At 34.8% G+C, this 17,847-nt stretch overlaps 1 protein-coding gene across 1 annotated transcript; it reads left to right on the top strand.

Annotated features, from left to right (window-relative positions):
* The first annotated feature begins 15,430 nt into the window (after positions 1 to 15,430).
* Positions 15,431 to 16,679, top strand: LOC146735476 (uncharacterized). The gene is made up of 3 exons (XM_085505869.1): positions 15,431 to 15,514; positions 16,250 to 16,394; positions 16,516 to 16,679. The coding sequence occupies exons 1-3, from the start codon at positions 15,431 to 15,433 to the stop codon at positions 16,677 to 16,679; spliced, it is 393 nt and encodes a 130-aa protein (XP_085361995.1).
* Positions 16,680 to 17,847: the final 1,168 nt, after the last annotated feature.

Raw genomic sequence — 17,847 nt, 5'->3', positions numbered from 1 at the left:
GTCGATGATTATGATGTCAATGATTATGATGTCGATGATTATGATATTAATGATTATGATGTCAATGATTACCATGTCAATGATTACAATGTCTATTATTACAATGTCAATGATTACTATGTCGAGGATTATGATGTTAATGATTATGATGTCAATGATTACCATGTCAATGATTACAATGTCGATTATTACGATATCAATGATTACTATGTCGATGATTATGATGTAGATGATCATGATGTCGATGGCACACGTTATAGATTACCAGGATAAATACATAACAAAAACATCTCAGTGAATTTTATGTTTATAGTGTGTCTCCTTTATTGTTGTTTGCCATCTACATTGTTGTCTACATTATTGCGAACCTGTGTCCTAACATTCTGAAATCCATACCTATCTGGTAATAATATACCCACTGTCTGCATCTTCATGCCTGTACACTAGCGCCAAAGTCCAACCATAGATGTATATAAAGCCTTCTCAGAATATTTATTGAAGTATTCAAAAGTTGAACAAGATCTCTTGTGGAGTTTGTTTGGATATTAGGGCTTTTGGCATCAGACAATTGCCAAAAATAATTGAAAACGAAAAGATAAAATCACTCACCAGAAAGGAATAAGTGAAATAAGAAAAAGGAAAATACGTGGTACATATCATATAATCAGCATATAATGAAAAGACATATAATCGATCTACTAATATGAACAATCTTTCACAAAGTAGTCACAATTCCTTGTTTTTGGGCTGATGCATATAATGCCAATATGGTAGAAACAACTTGATGACTGTGCTCTAATGGAACGGGTGTTGGTTTCCCGTCTAATATCGAAAATTCAAAAGCTACAATTTCTGCCAAGAATGCATCAATCTTTGGTACGGTGACAGTTTTCATTGGCTGGCCTTCAATGAAAAGATCAAAAAGGTTGTCAACGCCGAAAGCATCAGGATGATAAGACGAATTTGTATGAATTCGTAATCTGCCCTTGCTTCCATTGATTTCAAAATGGCTATCACTCGACGACGTAATACTAGATGTAATGCATCCATGGATACCATTGTTGAACTGCATAATTCCGTACAGTGAACCATCCACACCCCTGAAAGATACATATTTCTCTACATATTTAAGTGAATAGATATGTATATATTGGTGGGCGTTACACAATATGGTACTTGTTCAAGCATTAATATTATTATATCTATGTTTGGTTTGTGTTTTTTTGAAATTCAGCTTGTCTATTTTACATCTAGTAATTGGGGACGTACGTGTCCACTAAGCAATTTCGATCTGACATTTTTGTGTCGATAGTTAGCACAAGTTGAAAGCATACTGCTAGCTATAAATTATTTCCGACACTATTATTATATCAATATATGTTTATTTCTTATTTTAACAACACCAACCTTTCCGTTGTGCACTCCATAGCTGTTACTCTGCGTGGTTTTTCGTTCAGGAGGCCTATCATCATACTGACAGGGTAACAACCAAGCATCCACAATGACCCATCTGTTCTTTTAGAAACTCCTCTGACATATGAACCAGTCATAAACTGAACATCACCAATAATCCCTAATGATTAATTACAATAAACATACGGTTACAGTAGATTGCAATTGACTTACATAGTGACTACCAAAAAAACAAAGCTGTCCACTGAAGAAAAAACTACTGAGGTATTTCACTTACGATGACGTAATATGTGCCAAATTATCCGAGTCAATAACATTAAAACATCTAAAACCTAAAAAACGAATGAATAAACATAAATAAATAAATAAATAAATAAATAAATAAATAAATAAATAAATAAATAAATAAATAAATAAATAAATAAATAAATAAATAAATAAATAAATAAATAAAATACCCGATTTCAGTGTCTCTTGAATAGCATTGAACTGTGGATGACATAAATGTACAAAACCTTCAACAATCAAAACATTGTTTTTAATGGCAACTATTTGCAATTTATCAACATCAGATATCTATGAAAAAATAATATTTAATGGGATAAAACCAGTTATTAACATTGTGTTCTTTTGAACAGGCCAAAGCATGCCATTAGAAGCCTTTGATTTAAAAAAACAATTTCACTCAACAATGTTATTTTCATTTACACCTTTGTTGCTATTGGTTTCTCAACCATACAGTGTTTTCCACTCTCTGCCGCTCTAACTGCCCACTCAACATGTAATTCATTGGGCAGGGGAACATACACAACATTTATTTCACTATCAGTCAACAATTCTTCATAGCTACCATATGCTTTTGGTATGTTCCACTCTTTGGCCACGCTTTCAGCCTTTTCAATGCTACGACTTGCTATTGCGATGACTTCTTTGGGATTTTAACAGTCGAGGTAAACATCTTTTGGTGATATTGGCTGATGATAAAATTCCCCACTTCAATATTTTCCTGAATGTTACTTTTCTTAAAGAAGCAATGTTGATATATTTGAATATATTTGATTATATATCTATATATTTGTATATATTATGTGTTTGCTCGTGAATTTAATTATTGCAATACCTGACGCAATTTTGGAAAATAAAGACCCAATCATTGCACATTGGCTTACAGAATCTAAACTTTTGCCAATATTAGCCTAAATAACCCGCAGGAAGTTCAGATAACTAAAGTAAAATCATGTGAAACAAAATATTTGCCTTTTTCTCTACCACCCCTTATTACATAGCTTAAACGTAATCTGGGCTCATTATCAACAATGTATTTGCTGTTTATATTTGTAATCTTTGATTGTGATTGACCTATTTTATTGTCAAAATAACACAAGGGTTGAAACTTCTACTATCTTCTTAACAACTTTTCCCATTCAAAGACAGAAATACAATCAATTTTCAATGTCAGATCAACAAAGGAAGCAGGAAGTAGGTACTAAGCTTGTCGCATACGACTTCCGTGTACCACTTCCGTGTCACTGAGAATGTTCTAGAACCGTACTGTGACTGGGTGGAATATTCTAGATTTTGTTTAGAAACTGGTTGAATAGGTAATAGAACACTGTAGGAGGCAATAGAAGGTAATGGAACATTCTAGAAATTTATAGTAAATTCCAGACTCATTATGTATGCTGATATAATTGTCTATTTATAGACAGTGTGGGTATATATAGGGGAGTTGTTCAGCACTGAGATCAGATCGGAGATCTCGTTGAATTGTATTGGAGTTTAAGTATCTAGTTATTGGAGTAGTGGAGTTTTACCGCGTTATTGTACTTGATGTTTGCAGAGTATAATAATACCAGTACCAGTTGAAACCTCATCTATTGGCTCCGTGTTCGTATTTTATCATCGCCGCCAGGGAAGTCTTTCTGTTACTGTTGCCATTTTGGTATTTGAACCATCACACCTGTACTATACCAATTACGGTAATATTACGTTGCGTGTGACAAAGCTCTAGTAATAAATATCACATTCAAATACGTGTACTACAATAGCACAGTCATAAAGTGCTACATTATTATACAAGTTTATATACATTTTGAAATTTGATTTCTTTTTGCGAGATAACCTCATAATCATTCCCTCGTTTTTTTCTATTTTTTTGTTCATCTCAAACTAGCAAAATACCCCTGATAACATAATTGAAGAAAATTGAAAGAATAAGAAAAGTACATATATTGTTAACTTCAGCCTTCTTCATATTGATGTATGAAACCTCAGCCCTCCTCACATTGGCTTATGAAATGTCAACCCATTTCAAATTGCTTATAAGACCTTAACTCGAACAACGTCGGCTTATATAATCTCAATCCTCCTCACATTGGCTTATATAGCATCACTTGTCATCACACTGGCTTATCGAACCTCAGCCTTTAACATATGTACGTTGGCTTATTGAATATTGAACCTCAACCCTCCTCACATTGGCTGAGAGGACTTCATCCCCCCTCACATTGGCTGAGAGGACTTCATCCCCCCTCACATTGGCTGAGAGGACTTCATTCCTTGCCACATTTGTTAAAACATCAGCCTTTCCCACATTGGCTTAGAGAACTTCAATTCTCCTCACATTAGTTTATTGAATCTCAACCCTCCTTACATTGGCTCAGAGGACCCTTTACCATATTTGTTAAGAAGACCTCAGCCCTTCCCACATTGACTTAGAAGACTTCAATCCTCCTCACACTGGCTTATCGAACCTCAGCCTTCCTAACATTGGCTTACAGAGCCTCAATCCTCTTCAGCCCTTCCAACGTTGGCATAGAAGACTTCAATCCTTCTCACAAAGGCTTATTGAACCTCAACTTTCCTCACATTAGCTCAGAGGACATCAGCCCTTGCCATATTTGATAAGAAGACCTGGAACGCTATATTGCAAAATGGTCTCTGGTTCAATTCGCAACTAATTCAACAGCTAAATTGAATGATATTTTAGGTAAATCTAGGTAAATACAGAATAAATAATTGTGTGCATACAATCATACCTCAGCATACTAGCCAAGTATGATCTCCCACGGTAATTTGCTTGAAAACTATAAAAACAAGCAAAACTGGTAGTCAGTATTTATTCATACGGTGTAATAAAAATAACGCGCAATTCGAAAAACCTTGTGCAGTTTTTTTCTTCCAAACTGATTTATTTTGAATTCCTTCAGAAACTAAATACACATGCAATGTTTCAAGACAAAACATTGGATGATTCATACATTACTACTGCTGTTACAGTACACATGCCACAATGCTTAATACCGACTGTACACAACATGTGAAGTAGAAACATGTCCTGCACACTTTTCACAATGAATTTATTGATTTTAGTATTTTCAATATTAAATATGCACGATGCTCAAGTTAGTAACTGAATGACGCAGAGCTGGACAGACATTATTTCTTTATTATCTAATCGTTTTTTTATTTGCAAAAAGTTATATATACAAGCAGGCTTAATTATCATTAAAAACAGCAAATCGAATGCCAGTGATGTCAGCACAGTAATTACTAATTTTTCATTATTTACACATTATTTTTTATCATTTTGCAATCAATAAATCCAATATATTTATTTATGTAAATAACTGAGTGGTTCTATTTTCGTCGTACACAGTTTAAAACATGTCGTTTCACAGTCGAGTGCTTTATCATTGTGTTTAAATTCGATCAACACAAAATGATATAATATAACACATTGATATTATGCCACGCAGACCGAAATGAAAAATTCAGATATACCAATACTATGATACAATATAATATATTAATATATAATATTAATCACGGATACCTTTAAATATTCATATGATCTCGCCGTATGTTTGTTGGAATAAAATTATGACACAATAATGAATGATAGAACCAATAAATAATTGTAATTGTGAAATAATTGTGATAATTACCCCGTATCTGATGTGCCGAGAAAATGGAAACTAGAAATCGACAACGTCTCATTAATGATAAAGCACGCAACTTATTATATTGCTGACTAGTTAACAATGTTTGTAAACATGGCTGCTTTTAATCCAAGCATTTGTAACCAATCATTGATCAGCAAATGGAAAAAGCAGTGACCGACAATAAACGGCTAACGAAATGAAAAATGTGTGTTGTATTCAGTAGCTAAGGTCAATAGCCTACGCAAATTCGACTCAATCGGTTAACAAACAAAACTAAAACTAAAACGTTTCATCTTGTGAATAATTATTGACTGGAAGTACGTATGGCGTAGTTAGCCAGAAACTGATACAAATTCAAGAATCTTTTAGTTAATTCACATGTATAATACTTTATTGAAGTAGTCAAGATCAACTCTATGGAAAAAATAAATAAATAAAAAAAATAAAAAAATAATTTGAAATTCAACCAGTCAACCAGAATAAGCAGATTATAGTTATTTCAGTAAATCTCGAAAGATGAGGAGGTTCTATTTTCGTACAGCACGCCAGATTATCATTTTCCCGGGCATAGACCTATTGAATATTGGTGTACACTATTATTGTCGGTACTCGCGAAAAAAGCATATCCAACTGAATATTTAAAATTGAAAGCCTACCATATGAACAACGGTAATATCATTTGTTTATCATTTTTAAATCTAATTCAGTAATATAATGCCGTATGCAACCCACACCACGCAGTGTTGAAATAAAAGATAGTTATAAATATATATACTTTGAACTCGTTGTCTCCAAAGAAGCAATTTTAGGTAAATTTTTTACTGAAAAAGTTGCACATAGGATAAAGACGTTATCAGCGGTTAAAGATGCAATGTAGACAAACATTGAAAAGTGTGTCACAAGCGTGATATGATTTAACAGAATCGCGAGAAGAAATGCCAGGGAAATATATATTGTAGACGACATAGATCGGTGGACCACGAATAGGTCAGAACTGAATTTGCAAACCAATGTGGTAGTGGAAAATTTGTGTATGGAAAAGTTTTGGAAGTTGATTGATAGGCGAAATTATTTGTTTTTGTTTTTGCATTATGAATTATATCACGTCGTATTCCATCTCGGACTAACGAGTGTGAAGTTTTATGATAGTGACTTCACGTTTGTACATTCCGTTCACACGCCGTTGCACTATTGTTTGGAATCAAAAACATGCATGTTTAAGGAGATTGTGAGCATATATTACATGAAGTTGATAATTAGATTATATATTTGTTGTATTTAGTAGTGGCCTGCCAAGCACGTGATCGTGTCAACGACTGCAGCGGTCGGCTGATTGCATGTTCACGTTTTAGAGACTTGATTTCTAAGATAAAGAGTTGTAACCTTTTGTATAAGAGAGTGAGTGAAATGAGTGAAATGGGTGAATAGAGCTGGACTATCTGTAATGACTTAATGTGCATTCCTTTGGGTCGAATCTGGTATCTCTACGTGTAAGTGCTAACAGTCAAGTGAGACCAAGTTCCACGAACACGACGCTCTTTTTAATAACAGAAAACAGCGTACGATTCGATTCGCGTACGATTGACGTACGATTCGCGTACGATTGACGTACCCTTTTTTACACAAAAGTTTATATATAGCATATAATCAGAGGAAATCATGGTTATGAATAACCCACATTCTCGCTCACAACGGAAGTCACGTGGGCTCAAGTATGAAATAGCTATAGAAATAGAAAAGAAACGCAAACATGTTCAGAAGAACGTGAATCATATGTAAAGAAAATGTGTTCAAATTATCACCACACAATTTAAAAAACAAATACAATGTTTTAAACATTATTTACACACGTTGGACATGTTTTTATTTATATTCATTGTCTTTTGACCTTTGTACAGACACGTCAAGGGATTGTCATGCACACTATGAAAATATTTATAGCATTGATTTTCACAGAAAATACTAAATTGATCTCAATTTTTCCCGCACAAAAATATTGTTAAATTAGTTGAAATTGCTATATATCAACATTTGCGTGAATTATGGACATTTCAATGGGAGTATCAATCATACGCGGGAATCGGACGGGAATCGGACGGGAATCGAATCATATGCTGTCTTCAAACTCGTCTGGGACCAAAGCTCACGATAGTGTCAGACCACCTCTCATTGATATTTCACATTCACATTAATAATTCGTTGTTTACACTCATCGTTACTGTTGACAATTTAGTAGCAACAGTCAGTCGTCGGTCAGTTGTCAGTCATCGAAATATGAGGCACCGACAACACAGCGAAAATAGACTACAGAACATTTACTATACGATACCTCTTCGCCCATAAATTTACGTATTTTGACTCATACCTTTTGAAAAAAAACACCCAATCATGGAAGACACGTCAGTAACTAATTAAAAGTCACCTACTTGAATAATTAATAAGTTACATGCCCATAGTTGTCAACTGGTAGGTGATTCAAATGCCACAGATTCATGTTGGCATTTGTTGCTGTTCTGTATTTGTACTGTATTTTCAAAGTGATAGTACATAATTGCACAATTAATCTATTTCTTTTAAGATTGTTGTTTTGGTAAATAGATAAAACACGTTTCGTTGTGTGAGCCAAGTGATGTCTGGGTAAAATATTATTCACTGACACTATTATTGGCGAAGGAATGTTTTCTCATCCCCACATGAACGACATGAGACGAATGGATTTGGTGTGCGTTAATTCGTCAGAGATTGCATCAAAGAAAAGTGATACAATTTATCAATAGAATTTGAGATAGATGTGCTGAATGACTTTCTGCTTTGGCTGGAGTTACTGTGGACCAAACTTGTTCTGACTCAAAGATTATCGCATACCTGCTTTTGAATCTTTTAAATTGTTCCTTTAAAAAGTCATGGCTATATTCTAATTAGATGATTATTATTATCAAAATTGTACAGATATATCTATATGCATATATGACCTCCCCAACTTACATTATGATCTTCCAACTGCAGTCTGTAATCTCCATCCTCCTATCTTATAGTATATACTGTGATCTGATCTGACCTATCTATGTAACGATATCCCAATCAAAATACAAACAGGGACTATATCATTGAAAATGACTTGTGTTCAATAATGGTTTAAAGTGCATGGTTATACTTTATTTCAGTGATAACCTGGATATTACTTCTTCTACTTTGTGTGCCATAAAATGGAAATGAATGCAAAGACAGACATTGCTGACAGTTTTATAACTTTCATTACAGGGCATATGGAGTGGATTATCGCATCATGTTGGCAATGAACATGAGTAAACATTGACATGAGTGCCAACAAAAGCTTGTGATGATGGTGAGTGGTTGATGAGAGGAACCAAGGCACTTGATGCAGTATCATATTGCGTTTTATAAACACATTCTGGAGAAGATATCTTACTATTTGAATGTTAGGTGAGCTTAACAATCAAAATATTTTGAACAAGTCTCTATGTTACTAAAGGGAAATTGTATGGAATCACCTTTTTACTACAGTTACAGGACAATAGGTGAGCTTAAAATAAGAATTTGAAGTTACTTCTGTTTGTGTTGTGGAAACCATCAGCCACCAGTATGGCACTTCTTGCATGGTTGTCTACCAATTAATCACTTCACTAAAATCAATAGACGCTCACTTGCCATGGCCTCACAAGTTTTCTACCGTTGTAAAGAATAACACTAATTACGCGAAATGTATAAGAAGGGGCATCTTCGCCAGCCAAGGATCATTTATGCGGCCAAAACCTCAACCCTTGGCAGATTTTACCACGATTTACTGTATGTCGCACGCCTCCAAGAAATTATAAAATTCACTTCGTCTTATTTGAATCACCCAATCAGAACTCACGAAAGAAACTACACATTACATTGTACAATTAAAATGGCGGAATCTAGGAAACGTGTTGCTAGCTTTTTCTCTGAACGAACTTACTGATCATCAAAAGAAAGTGCTTAGTGCTGTATCTGTATCTGTTAATGAATGTTGTTGCTGCAGTCCCTCGACTGTGTTGCAACAAAGACTGAATCGGGCAAGTCGATATTTTATCAGTTTCGACAGTTTTGCCAGTTTACTAAAACACAAGTTTGCACAAATATTTAGACATTCTATCGTTCTCATTCACTTGCCAACAAACAATTTCCAAGGTTAGAATAAGAAATTTTGGAAACATGTCAACGAATATAGACCCTTTGTTCTTGACTGGATGAATCAGCGCAAAGACTATACGCCGCCATTGTTTTAATCTGCTCCCCGATCTTCACATTTATGATACAGCAATTCTGATTGGTGGCGCCAGCTTCTTGGCGCGGCCAATCAAATGGCTCAATTTATCTGCAGTGAAATACAGCTTTTTCCAACACGACCACGCACGGGTTCGTGGGCCGGATATAAATGGCCGGCTTTAGCAAAACTGTGCGATTCGGACGATGCAGAAGTGGCAGACACATAAACTATTTTATTTACAAAACCACTATAACAACACAACTCATTGAATTCCTATTAACGAAAGGGTTACTGCTAACCTTTGTCTGGGAATGTCTGTAAACTAGTTAAATTTTAAAGTTAAATTTTGCCACGATCCCGACAATTTTCCCCTTTTCCCACCTGTTTCTCCACAACGCTAACCAAAATTACCCCACTCTTACAAAAACAATTTGTCTTCCACTAAATGGTCTACCGTACACTTCATTTCTTTAAAAAAAGCACACAGGAGCGTAATTGAGACATGAACAACTGTGAACAAGAGAAAGCCAGAATTCAGAAACATTAGAAAAAACTACTAAAATTGAGAAAAAAAACCGCCGAGTTGCGGCTGATCTGCACTGGCTCGGAAGATAAATTCTGATTGGCTAAAAAAACAAAAAAACTTGTGGCGTTAAATGTACGTTCATTGTCAGTATTGTTATGCAAATTCAAACTAGCTAATCATTTACAACCTTCCGAGCCAGTGCAGATTAGCCCCCGAGTTGAGGCTTGATCGAGGGATGCACAAACCAAACAATCAAACAAGAAATGGTTTAAAAAATGATGAAATTGAACTGCAAAAGCTTAAAGGAAGGCCACCACAGAATTAGTTTAACTTGATTTTAACAATGTTTGTAATTTTTACTCAGAATTTTGGAAAGCAGTGAGATATGTGGCATGTGGCGCTTATATGCCAATAAACAGAATGACAGCGGCGGTTTGCATAGATGTTGGCCCATAGCTCTTCCTGTGTTAATCTGATGGTATAATAAACGTAAAGAAATGTGTATGGTACTGTCGACGCGGCAGAGCTATGGTAACAGTCATAGTATACCGTCCATGTTAACGCCGCAATGGAATAAAACATGATTACTAATGCAATGTCTTGTGAAACACGATTCCCAACTAAGGTTGATAAATTGTACATTTATTGAATACTCACTGCAGTAAGGATTGAAACTTAATTATTCCAAATAAAGCCCATCCATCAAAGTATTCTTGGACGGTCACGCTAAAATATAGCCTGTCGCCATGTTACTCACACTGAACAAGGTCGTTATGATACAATAGTAGTTGTCATTACGTAATGCGGTTAGAAACTCCCCAGTAACGTACACAACGTGACCAGCATGACGTCAATAACGTGTGTGTGCAATCAACCGTTTCAGAAGCAAAATGAAGGTTTGAAACGATATGGAGATTGCAAAAATGTTTGTTGCATTTTCACTGTTTATGATAATCTAGTTGAAGGGACTGTCTTGATTTATAATTCCGCTTGTTGGTAATTATACTGTCATTCACTGATAACCAATGAATTATTAATGCCAGATTTACACGCTCTTATGAGCCTGTAATCATATATGGCATCTCGGGGGATCTTCAACCAGTGCCTGGAACGAATGATGGATATAAATGTCAACTGCATAATGTTATTGTAATAATTTTGGCGCCCACCAGTATAACCTGACATTGGCGGTAACGTAGTAGCTTCCCTAATATAGTAACGAATAATCAATTTTGTTATGACGTGTTAAAAACTCCGTGTGATTGGCTATATGAGTAGGATATGTGGGGGTCATGCTTCCAAGGTCTTAAATTCCCATGTATGGTTTGATAATTGGGAGAGAGAGAAATAAAGAGAATCTTAGCAGTTGCCATGAGGGCAGTCAGGGAATTGAGCGTGACACGAATTCAGCTTCTGTATGTTTTTTGTTAGTCCAACGTGGAGAATATCCGACTTCTGGGTACCTAAGTGACGGGTTTAAAGACATCAAAATTAACCAATCACACGTGTTGGAGAACTTCCGGGCATTGTGTCTAACACAAAAAAGGCATCTTGTGAAAACAGTATGGTAACTGTATGATAACAAGACAAAGAACACACATAATGGAAGGAATTCGTGACAGAACATCTTGGACAAATGACGCGAGCTATTACAGGTGATCAGCGAATGAGGCAACAAGCAGTAGAAGAAATACAAGAAGTTGTTGAGAGACTGCAAAATCGTCCAGTACCCGTCAACATGCGATTAGTTCCGACGTCATTTAAGGTAGAGATGCAGCTTACCTGACAGGTATTTTAATTAGTGTTAATTAGGAAACCAAGATGACCTCCCTTGTCCACAAAACTATATATTTTCGGAAAGCTTATCATATTGTTTCCTGTCAAAATTGGTTTCCGGGTACATCATTTTACTGTCTACTAGTTGTCAATTTTGCAGGGCAGCAGCTCAAATTCCACTACTTCAAGTTCATGCATAAATTAACACCCAGGCTAGTTGTCTGTACGATTATTGTAACACTGTTCAACCAAAAATAATGCCCCGACGGCGTGTTGAAGATACATTGTCAATTATTTGTGAAAATTTCAAAACAAAAGGCCAAAACGTCTAGGAGCTATTTTTTCAAAGTTCTGGGATGTGCACTAAAAAGAAGCTGATATAATTGCTAATTTGCATAAACATTCACTCAGTAAGAAGTTTGCTAATGCTCATAATTAAAATGGCTGTAACAGTTCTAAATTTAAATGTATTATCATTTTGTAAAAAGTTATCCGTCACATCATTACTTTTTTCAACATGTTTTTTTATTATTTATGTAGAGCCTTGCTCAATCTTGCTAAGTATTCAAAAGAAAGAATGTTTGCATCTGTTATCTATATTTTAAAATCGTCTTTTGAGTATGTTCCACTATTCACAATTCTACAATTCTATAGCCAAGACTGTTTTGATAATAAACAGCAAAAAAAAAAAACAATTCACTCCCAATTGCCCACGAACCTGCATCTATACCTTAAAGGAAAACAATTGGAGAATGCAACAAATTGGTTACAAAAATTTAATGCATATGCAGATTTTTAACCAACTACAGGACGGTAAAAAGGGTGCAGGTTTTAGAATGTTAATGGCGGGTCCAGCCGAGATTTTGGTAAACGAATTGGCGCCACAAGTGAGAGATGGTTATGAAGCTTTGATTGCAGCATTTATCGCGCATTTCGAGAACGCTAATTTAGATTGGGTACTTGAAATAAAGCTATCTGAGCGATAAAAAGGAGTCGATTAATCTGTAGAAGATAATGCAATAAGTATCTACTTGCGTTGTGCCTGACTTCATAAGACGCCCGGACTACAAAATGACATTAAGGGTCAAGTAATTGCACATCGACCACAAACCATCGAAGAGGCCTGGCAAAGAGCCAGGTTAAGCGAGATCGTATCATGTGATGTGTCTATATCGCAACATATTTTTTTTTATTTTCGACCTACTTCTGAACACAGAAATCCCTGGCATATCTGGTATTTGAGACCGACTTGCATACACTTAAAATAACTTTCATCAAACTCTGCATATTGGTGAAGTATTTGTTTTGTATAAATGTACAACTACGAATTTTAATCTATAATGGTCCATCCATAATGGTCCATCTTCTTCTTGTATTAATCTTGTATTAATCCATGTGTCTAATTCAATACACGATTACACATTAATGTCTGTTTTAAATTCAACAATGTGTTCTTATTGGTTTGAACGATTGTGAAGTTGAAGGTTATGGCAATAAACCATACCTTTTATATCTGTTCTGTAGTTAATTTTTGAAAACATCTTATTCCTTGCTTTATTCTTTTTGGGGGTGAAATGCCATGCAGTCATTATTCTAGTAAACAGAAAAGTTTTGAGATGCAATCATATTCCACAAACCTGAAATTTGTTAGTGAGGTTCTAAACATGTATGAACTGTATCATAATGTCGACAATCCTGAGTACCAGGTTGTATAGTTTCTCGCTAACTAGGAGCCTAGTATTACTGTGAATATACACAAGTCAAATTATTTAAATGACCTTTATCACGTTCGTGCAGTTGGATTTTAAAATCGACACTGATCATAATATTAATTCACCTTCGTTTGTATACAACTTTGTGTTTGAAATGTCTAGCCTGCTTGCAAATCTTATATTTTTGCTGCATGCATTACAATCATTTGCATCTTGTTTTACAAGAAATCGTAGTCATTGTAGATATGTCAAAATGGTTACCGTGTTCACCATTTATCTGTGTGACTGCGGGTTTGATTTTCGTGATAGAAGACTTAATCTTGGCTACATCCAGTCGGTTAAGTGTAGAAAAGTCACATGGAGTTAAACACTCACAGTATAGTTTTCGTAAACAATTACCGCAAGGCGACTTATATTACCTGGGAAACTCTACGAATAATTAGCTAAAGATAATGTCTCAATAAGAGAATGAACCTGGCAAGACAATGCATTATGCCATGACAATTATATATGGTGTACGTTTTCATCAATAATATTCATATGTTCAGGTACGTAACCCCTAATAAGTTTAGAAATATATTTTTCCCAAGTATATGATAGTACAAATATATACAGTGGCTTCAAAAAGAAAACGTACTGATCTGTTATTTGTTATATTCCAGTTGTAATTAGTTGAGCACACATGCTAATTTTACTTATCGACTAGGCAACCACAACCTGACCTTTGTCAAAGACAGAAACCAGAATGATCAAGGTGATACACACATTAACCGAACGTGTTTTGTTTTTATTATCAGCTCGTGGTGCTGTGTTTTTTATTGTCACATGTTGGGGCAACATTGCATGTTTACTCTATTGTAAGCAACTTTACGTTATTGTAAAACGATTGTATCTATTTTGTTTTAGACTTGTTTTAATCAACTCCGACTGTCAGCCATGAACGCCAAAGGAGTGATATCGTTTTCTTCATATAGAACGCGTTTTCTTCATATCTCAGCAGACGACATAACACAAAGGTTGGATTTTCAAAAGTCGGATTCTTTACTCGATGTGTGCTGTGGATCAGGAGAGTTAACAAAACTGGTGACTAAAAATGCCGGGATAAAGTATACTACAGGTTAGTTACTACGACCGTGTAGAGGGGATGCAGAACAAAAGTAAAACTTGCAAGTCCAGTAATAAGTATTACTATTTCATTAAAGTAAATTGTATTGACAAACATCTATCATGAATATAATAACATTTTGACAGAGGTAGTACAGTCTAGACCTGCCAAGTGTTCGTTTGTGTGAACTTTGAAAACTTTAAACTCTTTATTAACTAAAATACAATGATATATCAGTGTAAATGAAATGTTGCACTCTATATAGATTACTGCATTTTGTCTGTCAGCTGATTTAGCCTTTTTCACTTTAGCATTCAAACGGGCAAGTGGTCTCACATTCAATTTGACAAGGATACATGTTGTCTCATAATTAGTTCTAATGCTTTTTATGTCCAGCGAAAACATAACTGTCAATGTTGATGTTTATATATTGTAATCACATAATGTCTCTTTACTTTTTTACCCATTTTAGCAATTGACATCAATCCGACTATGATAGATATTGCCAAATCTACATACAACGCTGACAATATTGCATATCTTGTTGGTGATGTTGGAGCTACTGAAACATTCAAGTCAGAATGGAAAAACTCGTTCGATAAAGTGTTGGCATATTATGCTCTGTTTTGGATATCTAACTGGTCTGATACCATAAAATATCTCTACGAATGATTAAAACCAGGTGGCGAGGGCTATATAAATATGTCAGTCAACAACACATCATTGTTTGTCAATGTAATTCTAGAAACTATCTCTGAGTTACCAAGATGGCAACAATTTGTGAAGGTTTGTAAATGTACAGTAAAATGTTTGATGATATGTCAATGGGTAATCCTCTAACAGTGACGTACATGACATATCGCTCGTTTTATTAAGTGCAATAAAGCATGGTTACCTAATACATATTCATAATCATTTAAATCTTAATCAAATTTACACATCTAAATTTATACTCTCGAGGCGAGAGTGTATGTTTTGTGCTCTGTGAACCTTCTATAACATGTGTCTGTGTGTAGCTGTGAACTCATTAATCGACTACCATGTTAAACACACCATATAAAAAGGCACGTTTTGGCGTCTTTATATTTGCACCTTGATAGGGTGTGTCATATGCAGCCATGATTCCACATATAGCAACCAGCTTAAATGCTTAATATTTTCAGTGGTTTACAAACATTCAAATTAAATATGAATTAGGCATTCACAATTAGAAGTTCCAAAATAATGTTGGTTGATATAATTCAAAATTCATCAAATTGTATGTGGAAAAAAAAAACATTTCTCTCTCGTGATACTGTAATGTAATGCATTACAATAAGATATTTGCGAACACTGACAATGGTTTGAAATTGTTTTACCTGTGTTTTAATATATTTTAAATAACCTCAAATACTGTATAACTCTCATGCATTGGGAGCTTTGACGGACGATGGAACACTATCTAATTCATTTGCCCTCATTCTCACTACCTGCTTTTGATAAGCATTTTGTTTATCACATCAACCCAACTTAACACCACAGGGATTTCAGTATAAACATTATCCACTACAAGGAAATGCTGAAGATTTCGCTGCGATTCTCAGAAAAGCTGGTTTTGTTGATGTCAAAGTAGAAGTGGATAACACGTTAAAGTTCTACCACTTTGATAATGATTTGCAAACAAAAGGTAAGTAATGGCAAAGAGTAATGTTAGTGAGGGGCAGTGAAGTGAAGTATAGATGCTGAGATTGGTATAACTATCAACTATATATTTACTATACAAGTATATCGCCTCTGTTTATTTCTAGATTTTATTAAAACCTTTCTCGCTCAACTGGAGCGTATACCTGACGACTTCAAAGAAGAATTTTTGGAAGATGTTTTTCTTCTTTCTGAATCAAAATGCGAGAAGACTGAAGAAGGAAAAGCAATGTGGAAGGTCCCTGTTCTAACTGCTATAGTCAAAAAATAGTAAACTGAGTTCATTACATGTTGTGCCATGGCTTACATTCAGATTGTAATTCTTATTGGCGTTTTGTTGAAATGACAAAATGAGAACTATTTTACATATAATTTGCGCTATATAGATTTCTTACAGATTTTCTTCGTGAGATTACTGTTTATCGTTTACATAGAAAGGTTCTTTTCAAAAAAATAATCGTTGGGTAATAAAAGCTTGGGTCAAAGCACATGTAAGACACTTGGCGGATACACCGATAAATTCATTGGTTTGGCTCAGGTTCTTCTGTAAAACAAATATTAAATGGGATATATAATAAGCCATAAGAAATTTATTTGAAATGTAACTGAAATGTGATTGTGATTACATATTCCCTGTAATATGTTACGCTGTGTGTTAACTCGTTTATACTATTCTGTGTTGTCGTTTTTTTCTTTTTTGACAATATACCCTATGGTCGACTGTATGACAATACAGTAATATGAGGTTATTACGAGGATACCTCAAAGTATGCACGTAGACAGTACAGCTGGAGTATCGACCGACATGGGCGCACTGTCTGAGTACATACCACGAGGTGTTCTCGTAATAACCTTATTTTTCATCTTTTCCTTCCAAGGATATACCATGGGAATGCAGAAATTCAAAATGTTTATAACAGAAACAGTGAACTACTTTGTGTGGAGTCCGGTCAAACTCTGATGGCAGCCATGGTTGTTTTTCCTATTAGAGAACACTTACGATCGTAATCATTTCATATTTAGAATTCATATTTCCTAATATGGTAAAATACCGCAAAATCACGGCACGCTGTAACTTATAGCGGAGACTGATGCATAATAATATATTGTAATAATATTTCTTCTATACACATTCCAAACAGTCGTCTTGTCAAACTATGAACTAATATCAGCATAAAGTTTCTTTCCAGATGATATAAAAGACATCAGCAATCCAGTGCATTGAAATATCAAAACAATATATTGGCACTTGCTGCAAGGCACACAGCTTAGGAAAATGTTTTATTGCATTTTATTGTATTTCACGAGTATATTATGAAAATTATACCAGTGTGTGTTATCAACAATGAGGTAAATAAAATATGTGTAATTATCTGAAAATATGAATTTTAGTATATCATATAACAAGTAACATACTTGCGATTCAGCTATATACTCTG

The sequence above is a fragment of the Saccoglossus kowalevskii genome, chromosome 12 (genome assembly GCF_978046115.1).
Source record: "Saccoglossus kowalevskii chromosome 12, keSacKowa6.1, whole genome shotgun sequence".
Lineage (NCBI taxonomy): Eukaryota > Metazoa > Hemichordata > Enteropneusta > Harrimaniidae > Saccoglossus > Saccoglossus kowalevskii.
Note: the sequence above shows the minus strand (reverse complement) of the source record. Positions and strands in the feature narration are given on the sequence as shown.

Coding starts and splice junctions, on each gene's coding strand:
- LOC146735476 (XM_085505869.1), top strand. CDS start 15,431: ATGTCAGTCAACAACACATCATTGTTTGTCAATGTAATTCTAGAAACT. Junction 15,515..16,249: donor GATGGCAACAATTTGTGAAG/GTTTGTAAATGT, acceptor TTAACACCACAG/GGATTTCAGTATAAACATTA. Junction 16,395..16,515: donor TAATGATTTGCAAACAAAAG/GTAAGTAATGGC, acceptor GTTTATTTCTAG/ATTTTATTAAAACCTTTCTC.